We start from the raw sequence: 26877 nt of genomic DNA, 5'->3' as shown, positions 1-26877 counted from the left end.
ACAAATGAAAACAATCGTTATACCAACGTAAAGGTGGGATGTCAAGGTTTCTGAATCCGTCCGAAGATTTTTTATACGTCACTCGTGTAAGATTTGCCGACTGGTTGACTGAGCGAAACCCGACAAAAAAAGGGAAAAACAGTGCAATCTCCATAGGCAGGCTGAAAAAGTCAAAACTTTTAGGGGAAAAGTGCAACCGTTTCCCCTGAAAGAATAATCCCAAATTTAGTATCATTTTTAAGACGACATTTCAAATTATAAGACACCGTCCGAAGATTTTTTTTTAAAAATTCGATTTTCCCGTAATACCAGCAATTATATCAAAACATGGCTTTTTTGGTGTACGTTCCCCGTGCTTAACAGGATAAGCGACGAGGCGCAGAGCAGATGCGCGTAAGTTTTCCATATGGTTAATATCTTTAAATAACTTTAATGATCTACTTGAAGAATCATAGAGATTTATTAAAGTTTTGAGAAGAACAAACCCTAATATTCTCACAAGCACTGTGGCAATTGAGGTTCCAGGTTTTGGCGCGATACTTGAAAAAGTCCTATCCCCTAAGCCCCGAGTTGACAATGATGCTCCGCCCATGCATGGGCCCAAAGAATTAAACAAACCGACAGAAAATAATATTAATAAAAAAATAATTAAACAAAACCATATAAAGTTATTGCCACCCGAGAATGCAAACTAAGTTCAACGGGGCTATTGGACCATTATGAAAGTTGATTTACAATTATCTAAAAGAAAAATGAGTAGGCCTATAGGGCCTATACGGAGCCAGTTACAATTTGGGGGAAATGCGTGCCTGAGACTTTTGAATAAGCTAATTCAATCCTACTTGGGTGTGGAGAAGAAGTACTTTAATTTAAAGAAGACTTCCGTACCCCCCCCCCCCCCCACCCAGGGCTCTCTCGATTTCAGTCTGTATTCTAAATGGGCAAAACTATAGCAGGCTCTTTGGCCGGTAAAACAAAAGGAATATTTAATTGTTTATTGTTGTCTTTGTTATTATTGTTGTTGAAGTTCGAAACGTTCGACTTGATTGAGTTTATTCTGCACAAAACCGGCTTGAATTATATGATAGTATTATGTCAACTTTATCTTAAATTATTCTGCATGTCTTCGCGGGGTTCGAAGCAGCCAATCTTTAAAAGTAATTAAGTTATTATTTTTTTTGTAAAATGTGTAAGGCAATTGGCTATCTTCTTTTTATTCTTAGAAATACGATCGAGTGAAAATAGAACGAATTTAAACTTGCCGCAGCTATACTTTTTGGAGTATAGTGTTGACCTTTGACCAAGTGCTGAGATTAGAGCGGGAAACCCGTCAGGCTATGTAAAAAGCCTATCAAGATGGCTGCCGTATGAAGTGTTTACTGTCATTTGTACGCTGTACAACGACATGAAAAAGTCCCCTGTTGAATCAAAAATTTTGTCGGATCTGTGATGTATTTGTCGTCCAAAATGTCAGATACCCGAAGGAGAGTTAAGCTTTATGTTCTAAATGATGAGCGACAATGGGATGACAGGGGGACTGGCCATGTATCATCATGTTTGGTGGAACGACTGAATGGGATGTGTTTGCTGGTTTGTTCGGAAACGGATGGTACGTAAACGTCCCAATCGCGTATCGCAGACCCAGAGCGATAGCACTGCCCTGCCACTCGCGCTGGGTCATTACTGCGAAGCTTGAGGTCGAGGGTCGGGTGGAGGCTGGCAACCACCAAAATTTGTCGAATTATTTTTTTCTTTGAATAATCTTGTCCTTTTCCCTAAAGTATGCATGATGCTATAATTAATCAAGTTGATGCTATGATTATGAATGACTGTTTTTGACAAAGTTTGATTTTGACTGACTGAAAAATTTGAGAATGTAAAAATTGCAAATGGGACGTCTGCACACCTAACATTTCACCTGAAATTTACAAGAATTTTCTATCGTATTCCCCTAATGTCTAATCTCATCTTAATCCTTACATTCAAGAGAAAAAATTGCCAAAAACCATCAAAATCTGTGTAACTGTCTGTAAGAACAATGTTTCATATTAATTTCACAAGACACGAAACAAATGCGTTTGTGTCAATTTGACATTGTAAAATAAAGGTTCTGCTGTGCACTCATTCATTTCACAACCGAATGGCATTTCGATTTTGAGACTTATGGAAACTATTATTTAAATTAAATTAGACTTTCCTCACCAGTTTTTACTTCTTGTTTGCATGAATTTGTATCACTTAAAAAGTTAAATGAATGTCCGTTGCTTGTTTTGTAATGCTAGTAGAATTTAGAAATGCGCAGTTACGCCTAGACTATGCACAGACAAGGTCAAGTCAAGTGCCCTTTGGCCATAAAACCAGGCAAGAGTTTTTATTAGTTTTAAACATGTTGATGACTGTTATTTTAACAAAAATCAGAATTCATTTAAAAACTTGATCAGAAAGCATCTTGTTTGTTTTCATCCTGCCAATAATAGTGTAAGTAAACCTGTAGGCCAGGGTCGGTAAACGGGAGCCAAAAGTCTGAAAATATGAGGTTTTGTGCGGGTGTCTTTTGTTTGAAAATCGCAAGGCACGGTACTGATGCAGGCACTGAACAAGTTCGGTGACACATATCGCATGACATACATGTAGGTATGTGTCAAGTGTCCTTCCAATTTTTTTTCTTCATGGTATGCTTGTCAATGCACAGGCTTTTTGTCCCGATCTATCACCTCTCGGTGTAGAGATGTTGCATGTTTAGTTTTCTGGGTTGCTGAATTCAGCCAACACCCTACTAATCGCTATTGTATTACTCAGCATCATATTAGCAACACAAAATCAGCCTTGTTTGTGCATCTGAAAGTAATTAACATTTTCAGCCATTTTTAACATCGTGATCTCTTGGCACAGGTGGACATTTTTGCCATGTGAATCGCAAGCGCGGCCGGGTCGTATCAATATCATATTTTATAGATCATCAAGCCTGTTTGGATGGAATTTTGAGGGTGACAAGATTAGATGAAAAATTGTGAACGCCCTACATGTTTGTACATGTACTGTTAGACAGGATTATCACTTTAGTCTTATAGACCCTATCACCCAAAATGACAGGCGTGCTTGCGCTTGAATTATATTCATGCTGTACTGCAGCTATTGCAGAATGCTCGTTGGTTCATTGAAACGATTACATAATTTTCAAATGTTACCACACTCGCCCTCTCTGCAGAAGTGAACGATATAGACCTATCAAATCCATGTATGATCAAAAGGTGAGAAGCCCACAGAATGCATGTGTTACAGATCATTATAGATTGAAAACGGTAGTAAATATTTACATAACGATCTGTGATACCATGTCATATACATGTGTGCACTTTATATACAGTATGTACATGTACAGTACATACAAACATGCAGTACACAAAAAGAAACTTTGAACACGGTCTGACCATGACACTATTTCATAAATTTCCGGGACAGATACATTAACTTACCAAAAACAGCATATATGTGTGGTTTCGTTAATAGATGGAACTTTCAAATATTTCTTTTGTAATTCATGCCAAAGTGAAAAACTAAGATGATATATGGGTTAAAGGTCATAGATAATCGCTAGCCTGTTTTGGTGCAATGCAGTTGAAAGCAGCGAGAGGTTCCACATGTGCATGATCAGGGATTCATTCATAAATATATGATGTCATTTAATTAGAGGTCCTCCTGCGTAGCTTGTACATGTAGGTATTTAATATAGAATGACTTAAATTCACAAGAACACATGTTGTTAGCTGTTCTGATCAACTGTTCCCCTGTTATATTTTTTTTCACCAAATATTATTTTTACCCCTACTTCTCAGCTATGATTTTCCTTCATTGAAAAGGGCATAAGCATGTATTTTAGTAATGTCCGGACATACGGTCAGATACACGTGAACACGGTTTTGCAGATCATCATGACAAAAAAATTATATGTAAGAAAGAATGAAACACCCCTTTTCAATCACCTTTCAGGCTTTATTATAACATACTGTACGTCATTACGTAGAGAATATTTTAACTCACATTTTCATACCAAAATCATGTTCATAGGATGTGTAAATGCACTAAAAAATTCAAAATAGAAAGATGGTTATCGTACGTTTGGGGAGCCGTACAAAGTGACGTAGTTGCTCTGAGCTCTATAGCTTTAGCTCTGCAGCTGGCATATACCGTATTTGCCGGTGTAAAGGACGCAGTATTTTTGGAAGAGAAAATATCAAAAAGTCGGAGTGCGGCCTTTACGGCGAAAGAGTAAAAAAACTAATTTTAAAATCAAGTCAAAACCAGTACGAATCTGCACGTATGGGACTATGAACGGTACAATAACTATACCACTATGGTACAGGACATTTCAACACATCTTACCGACAATTTTATCTTGCATTGTTGACATGAATACGAAAATAAATTGCTAAACCAACATTTGCTGATAGATCTTCATCTAAGTTTATGCCAATGCATTGTAAAGGTAAAGGAAGGGACCATTTAACAGAGCTGCCGCGAAGCATCCAACCCAAGTCACCATTTTGTTTTCCATTTCATGCAGTTTCGCATTACACCGTACATTGTGGTAAGGGTATATATCGAACACCAAATCTGCCCGCGATCACTTTTTGAGCTAAACTTCCGGTAAATTATAAGAATATTGATGAATTTGGTATCAGTTTGTAAAAAAAAAAATAGTGTTTTACAAGAAAATTATGATTATTTTATTTTGTCCGTTGTTTTTTTTTCCTTTTTTTGTTTTTTTTTTTTTTTGTTTTTTTTTGTTTTTTTTTTTGTCTTTGAAATGTCGAAGTTGGGGTGCGGCCTATGCTAATAGACTAATATCATTAATTCAAAAGTCATGAAAAGACACTTAATATTAACAAACATGGTCTACAACAACTCCAAATGACAAAATAATCCCAGCTATGCATTTTTTCAGTATTCTAAAGTCCAATACTTAAAAAGTGGCATTTAAACAACAAAAATTGAACAGATACTGTTTGCTGTTACCGATCAAAGGTGCGAGGGTATGCGCTTATCTTCCGATCCGATCAAAGCCCCAACTTAAAGGGTATCGACTTGCTTCAAGTATCTTTGTAAACTTTGTAGGTAAAGACTAACATTCACATCCTTTTTCTCATACATGTACACAAGTCACTGCGTGTGTGAGAAATAGCACACGTTTAGGTGTTGAATGGACGAGTACCGGTACACGAAACGGCTGTGTACACTTCGCAGCCTTAGTAATTTTATGTCAAATCTCATGGAGAATGGGAAAATTCACTTTGCAAATTAGATCAATTGCATGTTCAAACCCTGGCACCTTGTATGCTAAGTAGTGTGTGTAGGTCTGTGATTTTTCAACTGTATTCACAGTTTTCAGTGTTCTGAGCCGTATTCAATTTAGTACATGGATCTTCTTCTTCTCGAGCCACTTACGCCACAATGTTTCCTGTCTGCCAATCAAAGAGAGTAGTGCTGTAGTCAAACGTTTAACCGTCCGGTATCCGACCGCCCATGGCGGATTCCGTTTTCAATTGGACGGTTTCGTTTTCCCGATTTTTTTATTTATTTTTTTTTTTAATATTTTTTTTTTTTTATTTATTTTTTTTTATAATTTTTTTTTTTTTTTTTTTTTTTTTTAAAGTTTCGATTTATGCCCCTCCACCTGGCACTATGCCTGGCAATGTCTCCCAGCTCAGTAATCTGTGTGTTGACTCACCACTCCAAAACTAGAACAACACTCCAATTTGTCTGTCATCTTGGTTTGAAAGTAATCTTTGTAATAGATCTCATCATCTCAATATGTAGTTTATAATAATAATTCATCCAACTTTTACACAAGGTTCTGTCCTAGGTCCTCTACTGTTTTTAATTTACATTAATGATCTTACACATTCTTCTAAAAACAACATTGTTACTATTATTTGTGACAAGTTCACAAGCACAAATCGGCCCCTTTAAATGCACCTCGCAGTTAAATGAAAGTTGCCGACAGAGTCGGTTAAAAAAAAAAAAAAAAAAAAAAAAAAAAAAAGATTTTTTTTTTTTTTTTTTTTTTTTTTTAAAATCGTTTAACCGAAAACCGTCCGGTTTTGACTGGCGGTTAAACGGAATTGGAGATATCCGTGATGTTACAGCACTAAAAGAGAGCTGTTGCTAAAATTTTCAACAAAATCCCCAAGTAGGCTAAGTACTTTATCTTTTAATATAATATAATACCGGTCCATGTCTCTAACGCTCTCAAATTCCCAGGAAAAATGAGATTGAATCCTACTTTCGCATCCATTGTGTGTTTGTTTTTGTGTTATAACGAGTAGCCCCACCATTCTGCCAGTATGTTATTGAACAATTGATATTTTTCCGACACACACAAATTCTATGAGATCAATTTCAATACAAATTTTCATATGAACATTTTTGGGGCTCGTGCAGTCCAAAGGTTTAAAACAACGTGACATTGCACAATTCATTTAATTTTGTTTACGGCTGTATAAATTCATTTTCTAATAAAAGCTGACTTTTATGTTTAAAAAAATAAACATGGAGGCATAGTACACTGAGTACATGTACTGTAGGTGTGCAGATGCATGTAAGGTAAACATGTATAGATGTTAAATGACAGTTAAAATTTCCACATTATCCAGACAAAGAGTTGTCAAGATGAATTAACTACAAGCTCTACATTTGAGCTAAATGTTTCACTTTTGTTCTTGCACACCCATATGAACGTTTTGGGCAATATGTATTGTGTGCTGCTGGAGAAATAAGTACATGAGCGAGCGCAATTCGCCTCCAATAAGAAAATTATCATTCACTCTAATTCACTCAAGTAAAATAGCTGTAAAGTGCTGCTCTCTTGTTCATCAATATAATTTTTTTTTACTGAATCTTGTTATTTCTTGCAATAATACTAAACTATTGTTGATATTGACTTATACTATTTTGTTCTATTGTGTAGGTTCTATCCTGTTGGAATCCAAAATTCAGCCAGACACTGCATACCAGAAGCAACAGGTAAGCCATCGATGATTCCACTATACCTTCATCATTCACAAATTTCTTGGTCGTAAAATATAAATTTCTGCCATGCACAATCATAGTACACATTGGGTTGTAAATTGCTTCACCCTTTATTGTTTGGAGAGGGGAACCGTGGACTTTGGACTCGTGTAGCTCTGTGAATGAAGCCATTTCATAAATATTTGTTTGTCGTAGCCAGGGTTCGTCATGTCCTTACTTGCTTTATCAACAGCTCCAAGAACAGCTTTAACCTGCTGAGCATGCCCAGGCCAGGTGAATGTTTATTTATGCTCTGGCATCATATAGCAAACATGTACATGTTATTAGCTTCTCAGTTTTTATACCCTGTGTTGTTCAGTACTTGAACATTAATGTAGGGAATATGATTCACAGCAGTTTGTTATGATTATAGAAGAACCATGTTGTTATTTATTACAATGTATATGAAAAAATTGTAAAAGGATTCGGATTATAAAATAGAAGGGTATTTTCATTGGAATTTTACATTTAAAAAAAGAAAGAAAACTACAAATGTCCTAGTTTTGTTTATTGACTTAGCTTTTTCTTCTTATTTGTGTATGTTTGACTGCTTTATTAAAATATTATCTGTTGCCATTTGCTATTACAAATTGCAGGAGACTCTGATTGTTTGGTCTGAAAATGACAATTATGACTTGGCTCTTAGTTTCCAAGAGAGAGCAGGCTGTGACGACATCTGGGAGATCATATGCCAGGTAAATATTTCAGGGCTAGAAATTAGAAAATCAATGTATTTACATCTCTTTTGTTTGAAATTGGGAATACTTTGTTTGTTGATTTCCTCCTTTGACATTTGTGTGGGGAACATTACTTCTACTAAAAATGCACGTCATGAACATCTAGGGAAATATATTCCAAGCCTTCCTTCAGGCAGTTGATGATCTTTTGCTTACCGGTCCTTGATTTGTTCTATCATTGTCACTCTTACTCTTACATTGTAAACCTACAAGATGGTCAGAAGATATAACTATTGAGTCTTTCAAGGAAATGATGTGCAATAGTTACTATGGTAATGTTAGGAGTATATGAGTATTGTCATCTTGACAGCAGACATATTGTGAAAGACCTGCAAGATGTAAACCAAGTTGATTTTTAATCATCAGGTTGTTTTTTTAATCATCAAAAAGTGTTCTTCTGTAGGCCGTTTTCATAATGTAATCAAATTTAATGCATAAATATTTGTTAGCAATAAGTGCCATTTTACAAAGTAATTCATTCACCTGTTACAAATAATTATATTTCAATAGTCAAAATGCAGATTACATATATTAATTGTTGCTAGGTAGAACAAATATTATGGCTTGTCCTATCTAACAACAAAGGAACATATGCAATTCACATTCTGACTATTAAAATATGATTATTTGTAACAGGTGAATGAATAATTGTAACGGCACTTAACACATATTTATGCATTAAATTTGATTACATGACTAAAATGGTCTACATGTATTAACACTTGATATTCATGCAATAGTTTTGTACATGTATGTACATTTACATGTACTGATAGGCATACATTTGTGCTTGACTACATGTAATGCAACAATTATGCAAGCACAAAGGTTTAACAACCAACAAATCATGCACATTTAGAAAGACATCTGCTAGGATGTGCTTCCACAGTGAAACTTAAAGGGAGTGTAGCTTGGCAAATACTGGCTAACGCCATGTAAACGAATGGACTTGATTAACGGTAGTCAGCGACTTAATCTCTACATGGTCAGCGCGCTAGCATTCACGAAACAGACTGAAGATCTCCTCACGCTTCTGTTTTGCATATATTGCAAGCAGATGATTGCTGTAGTCGCGTCGTCCGTATTCGTATTAGGGACTTTTCGATTTGCATGTTCACTAGTGGACTGCGACGTATGCGGTCACTTTTGAAGCAGTGTGCATGCGCATCGACGAGCTCATCGTTCGTAGCAGAATTCTCAAACATGTTCGCCCTTGTTTTGCCGTCGTTCACAAACTGTGACGATACGTGTTTGTAAGCAATCTTTTGTAGGCACAAAACCCCTTACGAAACATCACATTGAAGTCACAAAATGGACCCAATTGACCTAATTCTAGAACCGGAGAGTGGTGGAAGCGTGAATTCTCTTAGGTTAACACATTTTCGTGTCTGTAATTTCCCTTAAATCAAAATTGTTGCAGAATAATTCATGAAATGAACACATTTTATTTGTGCATCGCCAATCTGTTGCAGCATAATTTTCGAGATCAGTCCCATGCACCGAATTTGGTGTGTTGAATCTTAAGCTTTTCGATCGAATTTTGTGCTCACTAAGCAGAATAATTCATTAAATGAACACATTTTATTTATGCAACGCTAATCTGTTGCAGCATAATTCTTGAGAACAGTGCCATGCACCGAATTTGGGGTTATATCTTTAGCTATTCGATCGAGTTTTGCACTCACTAAGCGAGTGTCGTAGTTGTATAAAATCGAAAAGGTAACGAACAACAGTCAGCGTGCCTCGTCAACCCTGCTTAAAATTGACCGCATACGTCGCAGTCCACTTATGAACGTGCAAATCGAAAAGTCCCTATTATAACGGATTGGCCCCCGGTCAGGCTACAGGAAAGACACGTAGCATGTTTGAGACAACTTCTCTCTCTACTTTTATATTAGAATCTTGATGTCTTGCTTGTGTTACATGTTTAGGACAGACTATGCAAATGCAGTTTTATGATAACAACGGGAGTATAGAAGTCTGACAGCAGCTGCAAGCAAGTCATTGCAGTTGGAGTAAACAAAGTAGAAAGATGGGAAAAGAGCAAAGAATAGTACATTGAAAAATAATTGAATGCAACTTAGAGTAAACAGGAGGCAATAAATAGGCAAACTTAATTTAGATGATTGGAAAAGGCAAAACCAATTTAGGTAATTGAAAAGGTAAACTTGAATTAAAATTACATAGGCATATTAAATTTTGAATACAAAATTGATTTTTTTTCTTCTTTTTTCTTCAGTTGATTGACCTTTGCATACAGTGATATATTTTAATTTCTTAAGCCTACATTGGACTTGAGTGACATTTTTAATGGGGAAGTATTGGAAATGGAGATGAAACTTGTTTTAGATGAAGACAACAATGTAAGAGTATAAATTGTTACCCCAGTTTTTTAAGTTAAAAGGTTCAAACTGTATTTTCTTGTTGAGGTACATGTATCGGTAGGTCTGTTATGTTGTTAGATATACCAAGATGTTTTAAAATGCAGATTTTTTGCACTCATTTTCTGCAGGTTCAAGGCAAAGATCCGTCGGTTGATATCACCCAAGATGTTGTGGATGAATCCGAAGAAGACCGCTTTGAGGAACTCCCTGAAGCAGCCACACCTATCGAACTACCTCCTTGTGAAATTAGCAAACTGGAGGAAATAACAGAGCTCTTCTGCAGTGCATTGCAGTCCCCCATCAAACGGGAAAAGCTTGCCATAGCAATAGAGAAGGAGAATTACATTCGGAAACTCATTGAACTATTTTGTATTTGTGAGGACCTTGAGAACACAGAAAGCTTACATTACTTGTACGAGATCATGAAGAACACCATCCTTCTCAATAAGACCTCACTTCTTGAGATTCTGTTTTCAGATGAACTCATCTACGATGTGGTGGGCTGTCTAGAGCACGATCCCAGTGCCACGGACTGTCGGCGGCACCGGGAGTATTTGAACTCAAAGGCGAACTTCCATGAAGTGATCCCTATCACAAACACAAACCTTTTGAATAAAATCCACCAGACTTATAGAGTTCAGTACATTCAGGATGTCATTCTGCCCACACCTTCTGTCTTTGAAGAGAACATGTTGTCAACACTTAGCTCATTTGTCTTCTTCAACAAGGTGGACATTGTAGATATGATTCAGGTAAGGTTTTCCCTTTTATTTTATGTTATTTCGTTAGTGTACTGTTTGGCATGTCTTCTGCTGTAGTTACATTTCTTTTCAATTTATTGTTGAGTATTTTGTTTTGTTGAAGAGATAAAACCATCAGTCAGAAACAAACTAAATGTAGATATGCATTGATGTCTTTTGATGACATAACATTTTATTAAATATTGATGTATATTCTGGGCAAATTATTTGCCAAGAGTATACTTTGTGTGGGAGGTAAGTCAATTATCTGTTATTGTTGCACCAGCAATAATGGCTGCCTTGGAATTGAAAGATTAACTGCTAAAATACAATCACAGAAATATTAACGATAAACAATAGAAGTAATACACATCATATTGAAATATATTATGATTATTCACCCTTGTCAGATTTATTTAAATTTACATTCTGTGGATAAATTTCTAAAATTTGCAAATTAAATGATAGTGAGATTATTTAGTAAAGTGTTATTTATTCTAAAGTGGTACTTTAATAAGGTTGATTATAGACACAGTATTCTTTTATTTTGCATAAACACTGTAGAAAGAAAAAAAATATGCTTGAGTGAAAAATTATTCCCAAAAGGTTTTCGGAGACATTGCTAAGTTACAAACATGTACATGTAGCACAAATATTGCTAAATCTTAATTTCAACGAAAGTAGAGGTGAAAAAAAAAGAAAACATAATTGAAACCTTAAAGATATAAGATTATAAGATTATAAGATATAAGATTATAGCAAATAAAGAATAACAAGCACAGAATGTGGGGCAAATAAGTTACTTTGTGATATACATGTACATGCAAACTGTGGTGTGCAGGCCTGGTAGTGTGTGCTCAGTATAATCTACACCTGTAGAGGGTTGTTTTCATTCATATTTAAAGAATTAATTCTGTAGAACATTTGCAAGGGGCCATGCTTTCTGTAATCATTTGGTAACCTGTATCGTTATTGACTTTACAGTGATCATCATCAGTATCATAAGGGTGGAAGAATATGAGTCAAAAATTACTTCCTTGTACCAAGTATTTTTATAACCTTATAATTTCTTTTCATCTCTTCAAAAAATGAAATGCCTCACGGAAATTAGGAAAAAGATTTTTATACATGTCTTGTGTTTTGAAGGTTAATTTGAAAGGCTGTTTCCAGTTGAATTGTAGAAATTATGACAGAAAGTGCATTGCTTTTAATAATGGCTGTCTTCTTTGCTATGATCGGTTGGCTATTTTCATTTGCGGTTCTTCATTGAATTTTTTAACCACTTCTGGGTATGGGCAGGGGATTGTGCAATCCTGTGCAGATTGTGAAGGAAGTGTGTTACTGGAGGTACCATTCTACCTAGCCTAGTTCTCCAAAGGAACCTGGCAAAGAGCGCCTTAATTTCCATGCCTTTCCTGAATTGATTGCAAAGAGAAGAAAGGCAGTAATATCCTGACCAGAAAGCAGTTATTAATGGGAGCATATTTTTGTCAGTGCATGATGCCCAATTATCATCATGTTTTCTAAATGTAATAATATGTGTACATGTACATGTAGCAGAAGTTGCAGAACAATATGGTATTGCATCTTGAGCGTACATGCAGGTGTCTGAACATTTGAACGTTTGATATGCAGATTTTAAAGATGTGCGGGTTAGCAATGTTTAAGTTGCTGTTATTTCTTTTAATAATTTGGTTAATAATAATAAACTACTAGAGTTTTGTAGCTGAAAAATAATTAAAAAACCTTTTCATCAAACACAATGTCAGCATGAACAACTTGTTGCCATCCAGGTATTACATGTACTATGCGGTCACTATTACAATGCTAATGATTTTTCTTTGTTTTTCTTGTATATTAGATTAAGAAACAGTAACATGTAGTTTCAGGGCGAAAAAGAGTATATTATGTGGGGGGTGTGTATACCGGTACATGTAGATATTTATTTCTTTATCTACCTTTGTGTAATCATGATATTAGAAACAGAATAGAAATGAAGTGACTTGAAAACTACAGTAAAATCTTTCAAAGTTTATATTGCTACATGTAGGTTTATTATGCCAAAGGGTGTACCGGATTCTTTCTCTTAGTACATGTAGTCATGTATGTTTTTAATGGAGTGTGGAAAATAAAACTTGAAGTTGATGTACATAAAGTTTGATGTGTAAGTGCATATACATGGCAGTTTGTGATTTTGTGCCAGCATTGTAAAGGGCATCTTAATGACAAGGGCTGTTGACACAAAAATGTACATAAACTGTTGCATGAACAAAAACTTGTGAAGAGCCTCATCAAAATTCCATATAACTGCCTCTTCATGAAAGTACCTTTCAACCAAATCAATACCATTGCTTTTGCCACTTTAACAGGACGATGAGAAATTCCTACCGGAGCTCTTTGCACAACTCATCAGTGAGAGTACAGAGAACCAGAGGCGGAGAGACCTTGTCCTATTCCTCAAAGAATTCTGCTGTTTTGCTCAGAATAGTCAGAACAGAGAAGGCTTCTTCAAGGTGAGAGCTTCCTCTTACATGTATCTCATTCGCTTGATAGATGATCAGAAATGTGTTGTTATCAAAACTAAAAAAACCTAAGAGAAAACTGAAGTTCAAAGAAACAAGTATACTATCTTTTTTAAAAGATGAAGTCTAATTATTGTCTTCTACAATTTTAATATTAATTTATTTTTATAAGGAGTCCTACAGTCTTAAAGGTACTATGTCCCATTTGCAGGCCAAAAAAATGAAAAGGTTAAATTTCAATGGCATTTGAAAGATAATACTAATTTAGAACTCCCCTAAAAAAGGTTGGGCTTGAAAATGTCTTCAAGTGGGAAAATAACGACTATTAGTTGTCAAATTGACTTAGGAGCTATAGAGCCAATAAGTAATAGTCTTGATTTTGAGACCATTGTACTGAGTGGTCATACGTTTTATGCTACACAAAGATTCATTTAGTTTAATTTTGGCCATCACAAGAAGTGGGTTATTGATGTAGACAAATGCTCATGTACCCTTTACAGCTCATTTTATGTATGTTTTTACCAAGGAAGAAAAAAAAATCCAGTCAGTCACTCAATAGTGTCTGACAGTGAAGTCTACCAAGTAAATGGGTTTCCCTGTATAATTTGAATATTAGGACAGTGCTAACGTTTAAATTTCACAGATAGAACATTCATGACATATTTATAATTCCTGCAAAGTTCTACAGAATATGAGGTTGGCTGCAAAAGGGACATAGTACCTTTAAGTTGAAGCTGCAGGCAAGTTCGTCCATCTGTCCTCTTTCCACTGAGGATTAAATTCCCATTTATAATTCAATTTTCTATTAACTGTTATTTCTGTTATAGTACTCCAGGTTGTTATATTTATTTATGAATTTATGTATGGTATTTCTTATGCTCATGATTTGAAACACTCTTTGCTTTACTCTTTTTTTTCACAGACATTATCAAGCTTAGGTATTCTCCCTGCCCTAGAAGTAGTCTTGGTGAGTTCAAATATATCTGTTATTAACAGCATAAGTTTAATTGTAAAATCAATCAGGTTCCATTCATAATATTACAATGGTTTTCTTTTTATGCCTCCGTTACGAAGTAGCCGGAGGCATTATGTTTTCGGGTTGTCCGTCCGTCCGTCCGTCCGTACGTCCCGTTCTCGTGATCGCGTTATCTGAAGAACCGATTGATGGATTCCTGCCAAACTTTGGTCATGTATGTTACTTGCAGAGCCGATGAACTGATTAGATTTTGGGGTCACGAGGTCAAAGGTCAAAGGTCACAGGGCTCATTATGTATGCAAAAACAGCTCGTGATCGCATTATCTCAAGAACCGATCGATGGATTCCTGCCAAACTTTGGTCTTGTATGTATCTTGCAGAGCCGATGAACTGATTAGATTTTGGGGTCACAAGGTCAAAGGTCACAGGTCACAGGGCTCATTAGGTATGCAAAAAGAGCTCGTGATCGCATTATCTCAAGAACCGATCGATGGATTCCTGCCAAACTTTGGTCATGTATGTATCTTGCAGAGCCGATGAACTGAATAGATTTTGGGGTCACGAGGTCAAAGATCAAAGGGTCATATATGTATATGAGAAATTGCTTGTAATCACGATATTCTGAGAACCTCTTAATGGATTACAATTGAACTTGAATTTGAAAAATTTCTTCTGTTTTGGTTTGTAAAATTGCTCTATGACGGAGGCATCATTTTCGACTGCGCGCAGTCGAAGTTCCATCTAGTTTTAAACTAAATAGTTTATATTCTTATTTTAGTCTCCTACATCAAAACATACATGATACACCTACATGTACATCATTTTCTTTCAAGTACCTAATTAGTGTTAAAATTGTTAAATATTTGATTTTTATAATATATCACAATTTTTCAACCGCAATCATTTATTCATTAAAACAGATTTCCATTCTCTTCATAGTAATTTTCTATTTTTTATTTCAGGGTATGGACGATTCAGAGGTGAGGCAAGCAGCGATAGACATCTTCTCCTTGGTCGTAGGATTCAATGCCTCCATGGTGAGGGAGTTCATCATGCATGAAGGCTCAGCATCGGAAGACGTAAGTCTACTTCTATCCAAATCCTCCATGTATTTGTATACCCCCCCCCCACCCAGGCCTAACTTGAGCTGTTGAGCTGTACTCACTATGAACATGACTGACAAAGAAAGCGGACAAAATATACAGTTCCTCAGGTAGACAAAGGAACATCCCTTCACTGCTATTATGTAAACATGTGTAGAACAGGTGTCACATGCATATTCACCTTTTTACATAATAGCAGTGAAGGGATGTTCCTTTGTCTACCTGAGGAACTGTATATTTTGTCCGCTTTCTTTGTCTGTCATGTTCATAGTGACTAGAGATACTCTGTGTGCCAGGATGTTTGATTATATTGTTTTGTTGATGATCTTGAACAAACAATTATTGAGTACAAGGTCTTTTTCCGAAATTTGTTAATGCTCATCTTGTAAGATCTGCTTCAGATTCGTGCATGTATTCTGTATGCAAATAAGAATGGAAAGAACCAAGAATAGACAAGCTTTTGATGTTTCAATTCAGCGAGAATTCATGGTGAAATACTATTCTGTTTTTAACTGCATCTTGCTTTCTCAGTTCAAGCCAGGGTTATATACACTATGAACATGACTGACAAAGAAAGCGGACAAAATATACAGTTTCTCGGGTAGACAAAGGAACATTCCTTCGCTGCTATTATGTAAAAAGGTGAATATGCATGTGACACCTGTTCTAGACATTTTTACATAATAGCAGTGAAGGGATGTTCCTTTGTCTACCTGAGGAACTGTATATTTTGTCCGCTTTCTTTGTCAGTTATGTTCATAGTGATATAATCTCTTTTTATCATTCTTGTCAGATGCATATTAAAACATTGTTGAACATCTTGTAGAGTATTGACGAGCTTAAGTCACAACTGTTTCCTTCAATCAAGTCTAGACCACACCAATTACTCATTAATAGTAATGAAAAGGAAATGCTTATTTATGGCAGTGATAGAACAGAACATATACGTGTTGCATTGTCAGATATTCCGTTATAAATGTCACCTGTTGAAAAAAGTGTTTGTATAAGCTGCATTGTTTGAATCTAACATATTTCTAAAGCAGACATTGCAAAATGCTAGCAGTATCTTTCTGTAATAGAATTGTTATGCTTTCAAATTATTAGATGCTTGTATTCTGCAATTATACTGTAGCAAGTTGCCATTTTACATATTGTATTCAACTAATTTTTTCTTGTCAGTTGATATTTTGCATATAATTAACTACATTGTACCATTAGCTTCTGATGATAACATGAGGGACTTTTGTCAAAAAGACATGCAAATCTATCCTTTTAGTACTTAAAAAAATGATGTAATTTTGAATTTGCCTCAATCTTTTACTTTGAAGTGTACATTTTACTTTAATATTGCAACCAGTCTCTACTTTGGAATGTGGATGCAATTGAACCACTAATGTTCATATTGCCTCTTTAAATATTGACATTAGATAGATTCATTAATCCCTTTTTATCGGGGTTCTTGAAATACCCCCTTATGTGAAGTGTGAGTTACACCTTGATTTTGGGCTGAAAATATTGAAAATGGAATTTATGTTGTTCATGTTCAGAGTTGACAATAATGTTGAGAATGACATTCATGAACGAGGTGTAACGTTGTCTACCTTGTATCCATACACCCATGCAGGATGTGCTACTAATCAACCTTGTCATTGAGCAGATGATTTGTGACACAGATCCAGGTAAGTCTAGTTATTAATAACTCTCCCATGTCTCTTCATTTCAAGGCTGAACAACGGCTCCCAGTGCTACCATGTATAAATATAGTATACATAATTTATTTTTAGAAAGTCATTCCCACCCTATTCCTAAAGGTTAATCTAATTTTAGATATATTACAATTCTTTCATTACTATCTACTGAAAAAGATGTTAGCTGTTGTATTATTAGTATTCCTGGCAGTAACAGCATTGTGAGATTCCAGAATACTATTAGAAATAAAAATCACTTGTTTAGTTGTATACTGAATTGATATTATTATAAGCTTTGTAGGAATGGGCTGTACTTTTCAGAGGTATTAATAGATTATTTCTAGTAAGCAAATCTATATTTTGTGGTTCATTTAGATCTTGGCAGTGCGCTTCAGCTGATGAACATCCTCAAGATGCTTCTAGATCCTGAAAATATGATGGCAACTGGAGTTGTAAGTTTTATCCCAGCTTTCGGTGTGAAGGGTGGTTATCATGGTTGTGTGTGAGTTTGGGTGACATTTATCTTCAAGATTGTGAGAAAGAAATTCCACTTCTTCCTAAGTGTGTACATTATATTTTCTCCAAATTATTGTTAAACTTGATAAATTTATGCTTTCAAGCTGGAAAGAAAGATGATGTCTTTTTATTAGTTTCAGCATATGAAAGACCCGTCATTCTGTGACCCTACTGATTTAGAATTTACTGAAAAGGTATGATTTATTTTGGTCTTTTAAAAATTGGGCACTTTATGTTTTCTTTTTGATGTATGCTACCATGGCATCATTTTTCTCTTTTGTATCTTATTTGATATTGTGTTTTTTTCACAGCAGAAGACTGAGAAGACGGAATTCTTGACATTCTTCTACAAGCACTGTATGCATGTTCTTACTGCTCCTCTCCTTGCCAACACGATAGACGACAAACCCAGTAAAGGTAAGCTTTATTTCTGAGGCGGATTTCTGGGCAGAGTTTCACAAAATCGTCATAAGCACAAGTTCATTGACATGATACATCCCACTGAAACATGTGTCAAATTTAATACACACATATTTAATGGGTTGTTAGCGATCTTGTTCTTACCATATTTGCTGGCGTAAAGGCCGCAGTATTTTTGGAAGAGAAAATATTTAAAAATTGGGGTGCGGCCTTTGCGGCGAAAGAGTAAAAAAAAAAAAATGCAAGTCAAAACCATTAAAGACAGCACAAATTTGTACATATGGGACACCAATGAAAAGAGATGGACATTTCTAGAATAACTGTCTAGAATAACACATGTTAATCTCGTAAATAAAATTCATAACTTACCAACCAAACTCTACTGGTAGATCTAGATTTAGTTTTTGCCATGGCTAAAGCAATCTCAATCTTCTCAAAGCTCACATCGCGCAAGCAAAGCTATGTCGCAATCTCAATCTTCTCAGCGCGTGAGCAAAGTTATGGCGCAATACACAAGAGAAGCAATACATAAGAGAAAGCTCCTGAAAGCATTTGAGTCGGGATAGCCGAGCGGTCTACGGCGGTGGTTTTGGGTCCCATTCTACATTTGTACGCAAGAGTTCAAATCCTACCTTTGACAAAAGTTCTTTTTTTTTTTTTTTTTTTTTTTTTTAAATGTCAAAATGGGGGGTGCGGCCTTATTGCCGGCAAATACGGTATGACTTTTTGTGAAACAACCTGAAGGAGGCACAACTGGCTTGTGGCCACCCCCCCCCCCCCTCCCCTCCTTTCTTTAAACTATTATCACATTTCAAAATATTTTCAATACAAATGGAACATGTACAAATTTACTTATGATCTCTACTTTGCATTTCTTAGTAAAACATGGATTAACATTTAATTTAATTTTTTTAGTGGGAACCCAAGTTAGTTAACAAGTCGTCATAAATGCAAACAAATAACAAAACAAAGCTATAATGTTACATAACTTTTGGATTTGTAAAGTACTTGTTGCAGAGGATTCAAAGGAACAGAGTGAAGATGAGAGAAACAGGAAAGAAAGATTCTGAAAAATAATATAATTAATGCAATAATCAAATTTTGAATAGAAATGTATTGGAACCTAAAATTAATCTTGTATATGTGATCGTATGGTAAGTTGTTGAGGAAAGAATACTGGACATGTTAGAGTACTCCATACAATTCTTCATGACTTCCCATGTGTTACTCTATCTTTTGTAGATGACTACCAGACATCCCAGCTGCTGAGTTTGATCCTAGAGCTATTAACGTTTGCAGTGGAGCATCATACGTACCACATAAAGAACTACATCATCAACAAAGACCTCCTCAGGAGAATATTAGTCGTACTCAGATCTTCACATCATTTCCTTGTATTATGTAAGTCTTACAAGAACTTTATCAGAATAGTGCTTTGAACATACTCTTTGGTCTGTTTGCATAATTTTTTTCCCCAAGTAAATAAATGTTTACTGCTCTTTTGATGTACCGATTTATTAGATTAACCACTGATTAACCTCATTTAGTTGAGCTTATTTTAGATGAAAAGGACAACACTTTGATTTTGTATAAATATTTATGTAATACACCACAGAGCAACCTTATTCTGCTATCCAGCTATTGTAAATAAAAAGGGGTCTAAGTTAATAAGTTTGCATTAAAAAGAGTATCAAGTTAACTGAAATTGATTTTCCTCTCAAATGAAAGTGGTGGCTTTACAAACCATGTCAGATTTCCTTTCGGTATGAAAACTGCACAGATTAACATTAATTCATCTTTAATTTGTTAATGCATATTCTGCAATATAGTGCCGATCAACTGATTTTTTTTAAATTCCCATATCTGATACCGAAACCTTTCAGCATCGCCTTAGAACATGATTGTGTAATATTTTCCTCTTCTTTTCTTTAAACCTTTTATTTCAGGTGCTGTGCGATTCTTCAGGAAGGTTGTAGCTATGAGGGATGACTTCTACAATCGGTATATTGTGAAAGGGAACCTCTTTGAACCCTTGGTCAGTCTCTTCAATGTTAACCGGTCCAAATACAACCTACTCAACTCAGCTCTTATCGAGCTCTTTGAGTTCATCAGGATAGTAAGTATATCAAATGCACTTGTAGTTCCTCTTTGAGTTGATAGTTATATCCAGCGAAAGTATACTGTCAGGAAAGTGAAGAACCCTCTCTGATAAAAAAAATATAACTGTCCATAAATCTGCAGTTCTTTGCCATTACAATTTTACAGGCTGAGAGATAGTTCCAAGTATAGCCTGCTCAATTGAAATGTATGAAACGCTTCGAGTCTTCATTAAAAAAATTGCTGATTCTAATCAATTTACTATCAGCCTGTTGTTTGGTAATACCATTGTGATCGTGATTAAATAACATTCGAGGGATGAGCAATTGGAAATATAAACTACTTTCGGGCATAACAATGGGTGTGTTTCTGTTCAACCTGTTTAGAAATGATATCATTGGCTATGGCTGAGGCAACCCATGTGTTTGCTTTCTTTCATGATCTTATGATCTGTAAAGCGCTTTGAGAGGGCCTTCGGTCCTAAAAAGCGTTATATAAGAACTAGCCATTATTATTATTATTTGTGAAGCGAAAATGTATGTTACTAAATCATTATTCTCCCTTTTCTTGTCAATCACCAGGAGGGAATCAAGATGCTCCTGACACACATAGTGGAGAAGCATGGGGAGGAGCTGAAGGATGTAGACTATGTAGCAACGTTCAAGGGACTCAGTGTCAAGTATGAGCAGTTCATGGACAGAATCAACACAAGGCCAAACCTAGACAAGTATGTACAATTGCAGTTCCTATCAGTATTTTGATTTGTTTTTATATATTGAGTCATTGTCTTTATTATTGTACATGAATAAAGGATGTATTAGAAATTTTAATCTGTTCCTTATCTAATTTGATTCCCCCCTGGCCTTTTCTGTACTGTGTTGTATATATTTTGCATTTAAAGCCCCTCTGCACTAGTTTGGCCAGGAGGGATTAGACCTCCCTGTATGGTCACTGACAGGTGGTTTTTTCATCAAATCAGCTCTAAACATAAGAAAAGGGGGACCATGGGGGACCAATGGTCACCGATTAGGCATTGTTTGCTATATAAAGGGCGCAAGTAGCTGTAAGTAGTGCAGTGCGGCTTTAAGGGCTGGCTGTGCTGAAATGCAAATGTACAAGCATTAGCCAATTATGGTCCACTCTTCTAGTTTAGTTATAAAGTTTGGTTTGATCACACCTTGCAACGGTCCCTGATACATGGTATTCTATGATTTCTCTTTCCTCAGTTTGAGGCATGCGAGTATCCTGCAGAACACTAGATTTCGACGGGATGCGCGTGACCTGGATGAGGAGGAAGAGCTCTGGTTCGATCAGGATGAAGACGGAGAGGACTCGGAAGCAGTGGTCCCGGTGGTAGACAGCGCATTCCGATCAGCCAAGATCTGTGGAGATGTCATAGATGAGGTAGAAGACACAGGAAGGATAATTGGCAACAAGAAAGGTAAGGAGATAGTCATCTCTACTGACTCGTTTTTGATGAACCTCTTCCCTCAAAACTGAGTTCTTACTCAGGAAGAGGTCCAACATTCTGTTGATAGATTTTATGTACATCCATGCTACACTTCTTCTTTTACTTTGGATCTAATCATGCCAGACATTTTGCTGACAAATACCACAGTTTGTGATCACACTCAATTTTTCGATAGACATCGGAAGGAATTTTACCAAAACTCTGTGACTTACCAATACTCTAGGTGTCTGTCCCTGCACATCTTCTACCAATGCATCAGGATCATTCTTTGAGAGTTGTTATAAACTAGCATTAATGAAAATTGGAAAAGCTTTGAAATATTTTGTTTTAGAGCGTATAAGTGACATTGTTTCGAGCAAGGATCAAACAGTATTGTGCATATATCTCCCTGTCACAGAAAACCAGCTATTGAACAGGACCGAACCTCTGAATGCCAGCAACGGAAGACCAGACACGCCTCTCCGGCCATCAACGGGTAACAATCCCAACAAGAGAGCAGCACCATCGGCCAGACCCTCCAGTCCTATCCCTGTGTCATCCAATACATCGACGACGTCGCCAGCAATCAAGAAGCTTGGTGGTGCCGACACGGAGCTAGCTAATAACATAGGTGGCAGCGCAGAGGCAAAGAAGGTTTCACCAGCATCTGTGTCTGAAATGAAGGCAAATAGTGTGGCAAAGGTACAGCAATCACGTGATTCGTGTCTGGTGCTGTTTGTCCAATGGAATGGAAACTATAGCATGTCATGTTACTTTCCTGATGGTCATCATCTGAATTGTGATGTTATTATTGATTAATTGATTATTGCCAATTGAAAAATAATTGTTTGGAAAAAAGAAAAAAATATCCTTTTTTGGTCGGGGATGAGGTTTATTTAATGATGGGTAGTTTGGTTTGTAAAATTATACTGATAGAAAGAGATGTTTAGTGGAACAGATGTTGTAAGCTTGTTTCTCTTTGTTTGACCCCAGCAGGGAGGCCTGGTTGGATTAGTGGACTATCCTGATGAAGATTCCGATGAAGACGAAGACACAGATGATCATCCTCCATTGAAGAGAGTACGTTTGATCTAGGAAGCTTGCAGTCAGATAAACCCGTCCTCCACCTTACTCACGTATGCCTTGACTGAGATGCCGGTCCTCTTGAGACTCATGCAGACCAACCCTGGATGCTGCCTGCCAAGCTCACCATCACTTGCAGCAACAAGTCTTACCTCATGCAGGGTTCACGTCTGCCTCAAGGGACCTTGGAAAGACATGCACACTCCAGCAACAAGAATCAAGCTTAGGGCTTCCTCGAGAGGCTACAAGCTTGATGGAAATGATGATGATGATGATGATGATGATGCGAGTGCGCCCTGCCTAGATCAGAAGGAACTGCTGGATGGATACCCCCATACAGTTCCATTGTCCATCATCATCCGAGACAGATTAAATTGCTTTCTTCTGCTTGTCCCAAGCTTGGGAAGTCTTGCAATCTTAAATCAGAGGTCTTGGTCATGGGTCCTTACCAAGCATTCGTTTGGGCTTTAAAACATGCACTTGTGTATTTTAACGTTTTGGGTATTTTTTTAAAAGGCCAATCTTTTTCTTTTTTTAAAACTGTAGAATCCAGTATGACCTTCATTCATACACGCTACTTACAATTATGATATTCACAGATTTGGACAAGGGCAAGAGTGGGATGTATCGTTATCTTTTTTTGGATAATGCTATACCATGAGCCGGCGAAGGAGGAGATGAGAAAGATAGGATGCTTTAGGATTTCTTTCATATAAAGACCCATGACTTATAATGCCAGTGAGATAGGAAACGCACTGCTCCTGGGTAGACCAGGGTAGACGAGGGTAGATGCGATTGCCTGAGTGGTATTATCGGTTAAAATTGTCCCATGGATTCTATGCTGCACCACCATCTCTCAGGAATATGATGGGAGTACGTACGTAACTCAAGGCCCCATCACTAACCCATATGTAAAGCAGTGTACAATTGTAGAAGTCAGATATTTTTCATACCACTTTCCAAGTTGATGAGTGTATTTTGCATATATATAGTTGTCGTCGTGTACGTGGTCGAATGTGCTTGACAATTTCCAAGTGCGCACTGTGTCAGAGATGAGAGAGAGAGTGTGTGAGAGAGAGGGATGTGAAGTTATGGAGGTTCTCTCAGTCTGTCATGCCAATCCATACAAAATTGTATTCTTTTTTTGTGAGACTTTGTATGTGATTGTCAACCTTTTCAAGTTATAATATTTTCATGAGAGAAAAGACAGCAGGAGCGATGGTTTCCATTTCAATTCCTCTGAATCCCTTCCAATGACAAATATTGTATGTGTAATGGAAGATAGATTTGTGGAAGCCTTCATCGTTTAAAGAATGGAATATTTCCACAAATCTCTTCTTGCTTCGTACAAAGTATATGCTAGAGCAAGTGGAAGGTATGTAGTATTGCTCCTCCTATGTCTTCTTCATGTATTAGGTGTGTCAACTGTCAGACAAGGAACTTTCACATTTCCCCCATATTTCTTAAATTGTATGAAACTTAAGTTAATTCATAGAGATCTTACCTCATTTTTGTAAAAGGTTAAATTTTACATCGTTCTAAGTTCTTAATATCTTTGTTGAATTAGGCATGTGATAGCATGATCTTGTCAAAGGTACCGAGAATGTGACAACATATCCTCATCTTCACCAGTAATATCTTTTCCGATGGTGCTAAATATCAATCATTCAGCTGCATCAAAATAGGTTGACTAGATCTAACCAGCTGATTATTTCGACCATTTTCAGTTTCCCGTTGCAAGTAGACCTCATGCAACACGCATTTAAATGTGTTTCTCCGTAAGGTAACCAATCATGTAGTTAGAGTCTCTTTCAGTTACATCTGAGTAAAGAAAGGCATTCCAAATATGTGCACAAAAATTTGCTGTTTGTTTCAATACCCATCCTGTCCCGCCCCCACACATTCTCCCTTCTCTTTTTCTCCATGCTCTTTTGTTCTATGTTGACAAATATGGTTTAAAATTTATTTAAAAAAAGAAGGAATTGCATTTTGCTTATGTTGTCTTTGATGATAGATTTTATTATGTGTCTTAAGTGACTAATGCTGGTACTTATTCAATTCTGGTTGAGAGAGAGGTATATTTTTGTGGATAATGACACTGAATCATTTCCTTCTCTTCTATGTTGTTTTGATATATCCTTTACTTCTGTTTATGTCTGTACAAAGCAAAGATGCGTTGCCACAATGTTTTGTTATTATGCTGTGTGTAAAATATCAGAGTGCACCAATACATGTATATCTTTGTACAGCTAGTCATCATTTGTGGCAGAATAGTAAACTTTTATTTCCAAAATGATAAAATAAATTGTGACATTATCTCATATTTAATGGTGCCTGACCTGATACATGTTTCAATGTCGACTAGCATCTTCCCTCTTTTACCATTTTTAGATGGTTTTATCGGATTTTACTTGTAATTTTTTAATTTGTAATTTATTTTGTTCATATGAAAATTTAATTCTTGTCATTTCACATTTTATTTGAAATTTACTCCAAATATTTGTAGATTTCAATAGACAGAGAGAAGTATATGTAGTATAATATTGCGAATGATATATTTGGAGTTTGTTCAAACTGTATCTTTGACTTCTACATATGGTTTACTTATGCAAGTACATGTAATGACGAGCATGTCACATCCTCCTGATCAGGTTAATTTTATTTTGTATTTTGTCTTAATATGAATTTCAGTTGGAGTAAATACAACTGTGCTTGCAAAGCATTTGCCAAACTTTCTCAAAGATACCTGTTACAAGAGTAGATACAAACTTGTTTTCACTGTGCTGTTGAATGATTTAATTGGGCATTTCTCCCCTTACTGGTTTGTTTTCACTGTTGAATGTTAAGATTCAGATCCAACACAAATTTTAAGATGCAATTTATGAAACCTTTGTCCATTAAGTGTCAAATTATGATTTTGTGGGGGCTTGGAAGAGAAACACAGAATCTACTGCAGGGCTTCACACTAATTATGGTCCTGCTGGATAGCGTAATTGAACAATCGTTCATACGTTGGGGTGTCTCGGTCTCTAATTTTAGAGTACCACATGTTCTATGACACTGGTTAGTGTCAAGCCCTGCATACTACATTGTCAGTTCAGATCTGGAGTCTCTGTTTTGTCTGTTAATTTCTCTATATCGCATGATCCAGATTGAAATGTATTTATTATGTTGAGCAAAATCATTCAGTATTTAATGAAGAGGCATGCAATGACATTGCCTTGACATAACACTAACATGCAAGATGCTTAGACTGTTGAGTAGAAATGAGTTATCCTAATGGGTTTATCTTCTGATGTTGTCTTCAAATTTGAGAGTGTCCTGTGTATTTGTCATTTATAGCACACCCTCTGCCATTTACTTTCACCAGCTAAAGATAATCATCAACATTATCTTGGTTATTTGAGCTCATTTCCCTCCTTCTCCCTCTCCCCTTTCTTTTTCTGTAACTTGAACATGATTTATATTTGCCTTTCATTGCCTCATATTGAAGGTCTACCATCTCACCTCTCTCCTCCCCCCCCCCCCCCCCCCCCCCCCTCTCCTCCTCCCCACCAATCCCTTTCTACCATCTACCTGTCCCTATAATTTGCCTAATTCAAATTCACTTCTCTTGTCTCCTTGCTCCATATGAGCAAGACCACAGCATGTGAATCTAAATGGCAGTTGGCAGTACTGGGTCGTATATTTGTAGAACACTTTTTTTAATAATGAGAGAGCGGAGAAAAAGAAACTATGAAGTACAATGATATGAACTATATGATAGGGTGCCTGATTGCTAGAAATGGATTGAAGGTCACCCTTTTTTGTGAAATGTAAATAAATTCTTTGGAGCAGAACAACAGAAAACGCACGATTCGCTTTTGTGAGCCCTTTGTTTCTTAAAATCCCTCCTAATTGATAATTTGCATGAGTGTGTGAAGAAGGTAGTGTGTGTGGTTAGTCTGCGAGCACAAACTCTAATTTGATTCTAATTTGACACTTTATTACGATTCCTAAAGCCTTGAGCAGAGCCTAGATCTATTGGATTTTGGCTGTGTCATGAATGACAAGGGTTTGTGCTTGCAAACTAGTGTGTAGTATGCTAGGGTAA

The 26877-nt window shown here is 36.3% G+C and overlaps 1 protein-coding gene across 3 annotated transcripts; it reads left to right on the top strand.

The window, feature by feature from the left end:
• Window positions 1-1312: 1312 nt before the first annotated feature.
• LOC577660 (serine/threonine-protein phosphatase 4 regulatory subunit 3A) lies at window positions 1313-26637 on the top strand. 3 transcript variants are annotated; one of them, XM_030998999.1, is made up of 16 exons: window positions 1313-1609; window positions 6968-7023; window positions 7665-7763; window positions 10318-10941; window positions 13299-13442; window positions 14374-14418; window positions 15390-15506; window positions 17155-17209; window positions 17594-17670; window positions 18049-18151; window positions 19397-19555; window positions 20101-20270; window positions 20833-20978; window positions 21478-21692; window positions 22120-22403; window positions 22695-26637. In XM_030998999.1, exons 1-16 carry the CDS (start codon window positions 1450-1452, stop codon window positions 22794-22796), a joined length of 2556 nt encoding a protein of 851 aa, XP_030854859.1. In that variant the 5' UTR covers window positions 1313-1449; the 3' UTR covers window positions 22797-26637. The 3 variants fall into 3 exon arrangements, with proteins under 3 accessions (XP_030854859.1, XP_030854860.1, XP_030854858.1); XM_030999000.1 differs by having other exon boundaries at window positions 18046-18151; window positions 22698-26637; XM_030998998.1 differs by having other exon boundaries at window positions 1314-1609; window positions 18046-18151.
• The last annotated feature ends 240 nt before the right edge of the window (window positions 26638-26877 follow it).

The sequence above is a fragment of the Strongylocentrotus purpuratus genome, unplaced genomic scaffold (assembly GCF_000002235.5).
Source record: "Strongylocentrotus purpuratus isolate Spur 01 unplaced genomic scaffold, Spur_5.0 spur5_scaffold_5, whole genome shotgun sequence".
NCBI lineage: Eukaryota > Metazoa > Echinodermata > Echinoidea > Camarodonta > Strongylocentrotidae > Strongylocentrotus > Strongylocentrotus purpuratus.
The sequence above is the reverse complement of the archived record's forward strand: the minus strand, read 5'-3'. Positions and strand labels throughout refer to the sequence as shown.

What these genes read in the sequence shown, in the direction of transcription:
- LOC577660 (XM_030998998.1), top strand. Translation starts at nt 1,450, where the DNA reads ATGTATTTGTCGTCCAAAATGTCAGATACCCGAAGGAGAGTTAAGCTT. An exon ending in TCTGGGAGATCATATGCCAG is followed by an intron (nt 7,764 to 10,317) that starts GTAAATATTTCA and finishes CATTTTCTGCAG; the next exon opens with GTTCAAGGCAAAGATCCGTC. An exon ending in ATATGATGGCAACTGGAGTT is followed by an intron (nt 17,671 to 18,045) that starts GTAAGTTTTATC and finishes TTTTTTTCACAG; the next exon opens with CAGAAGACTGAGAAGACGGA.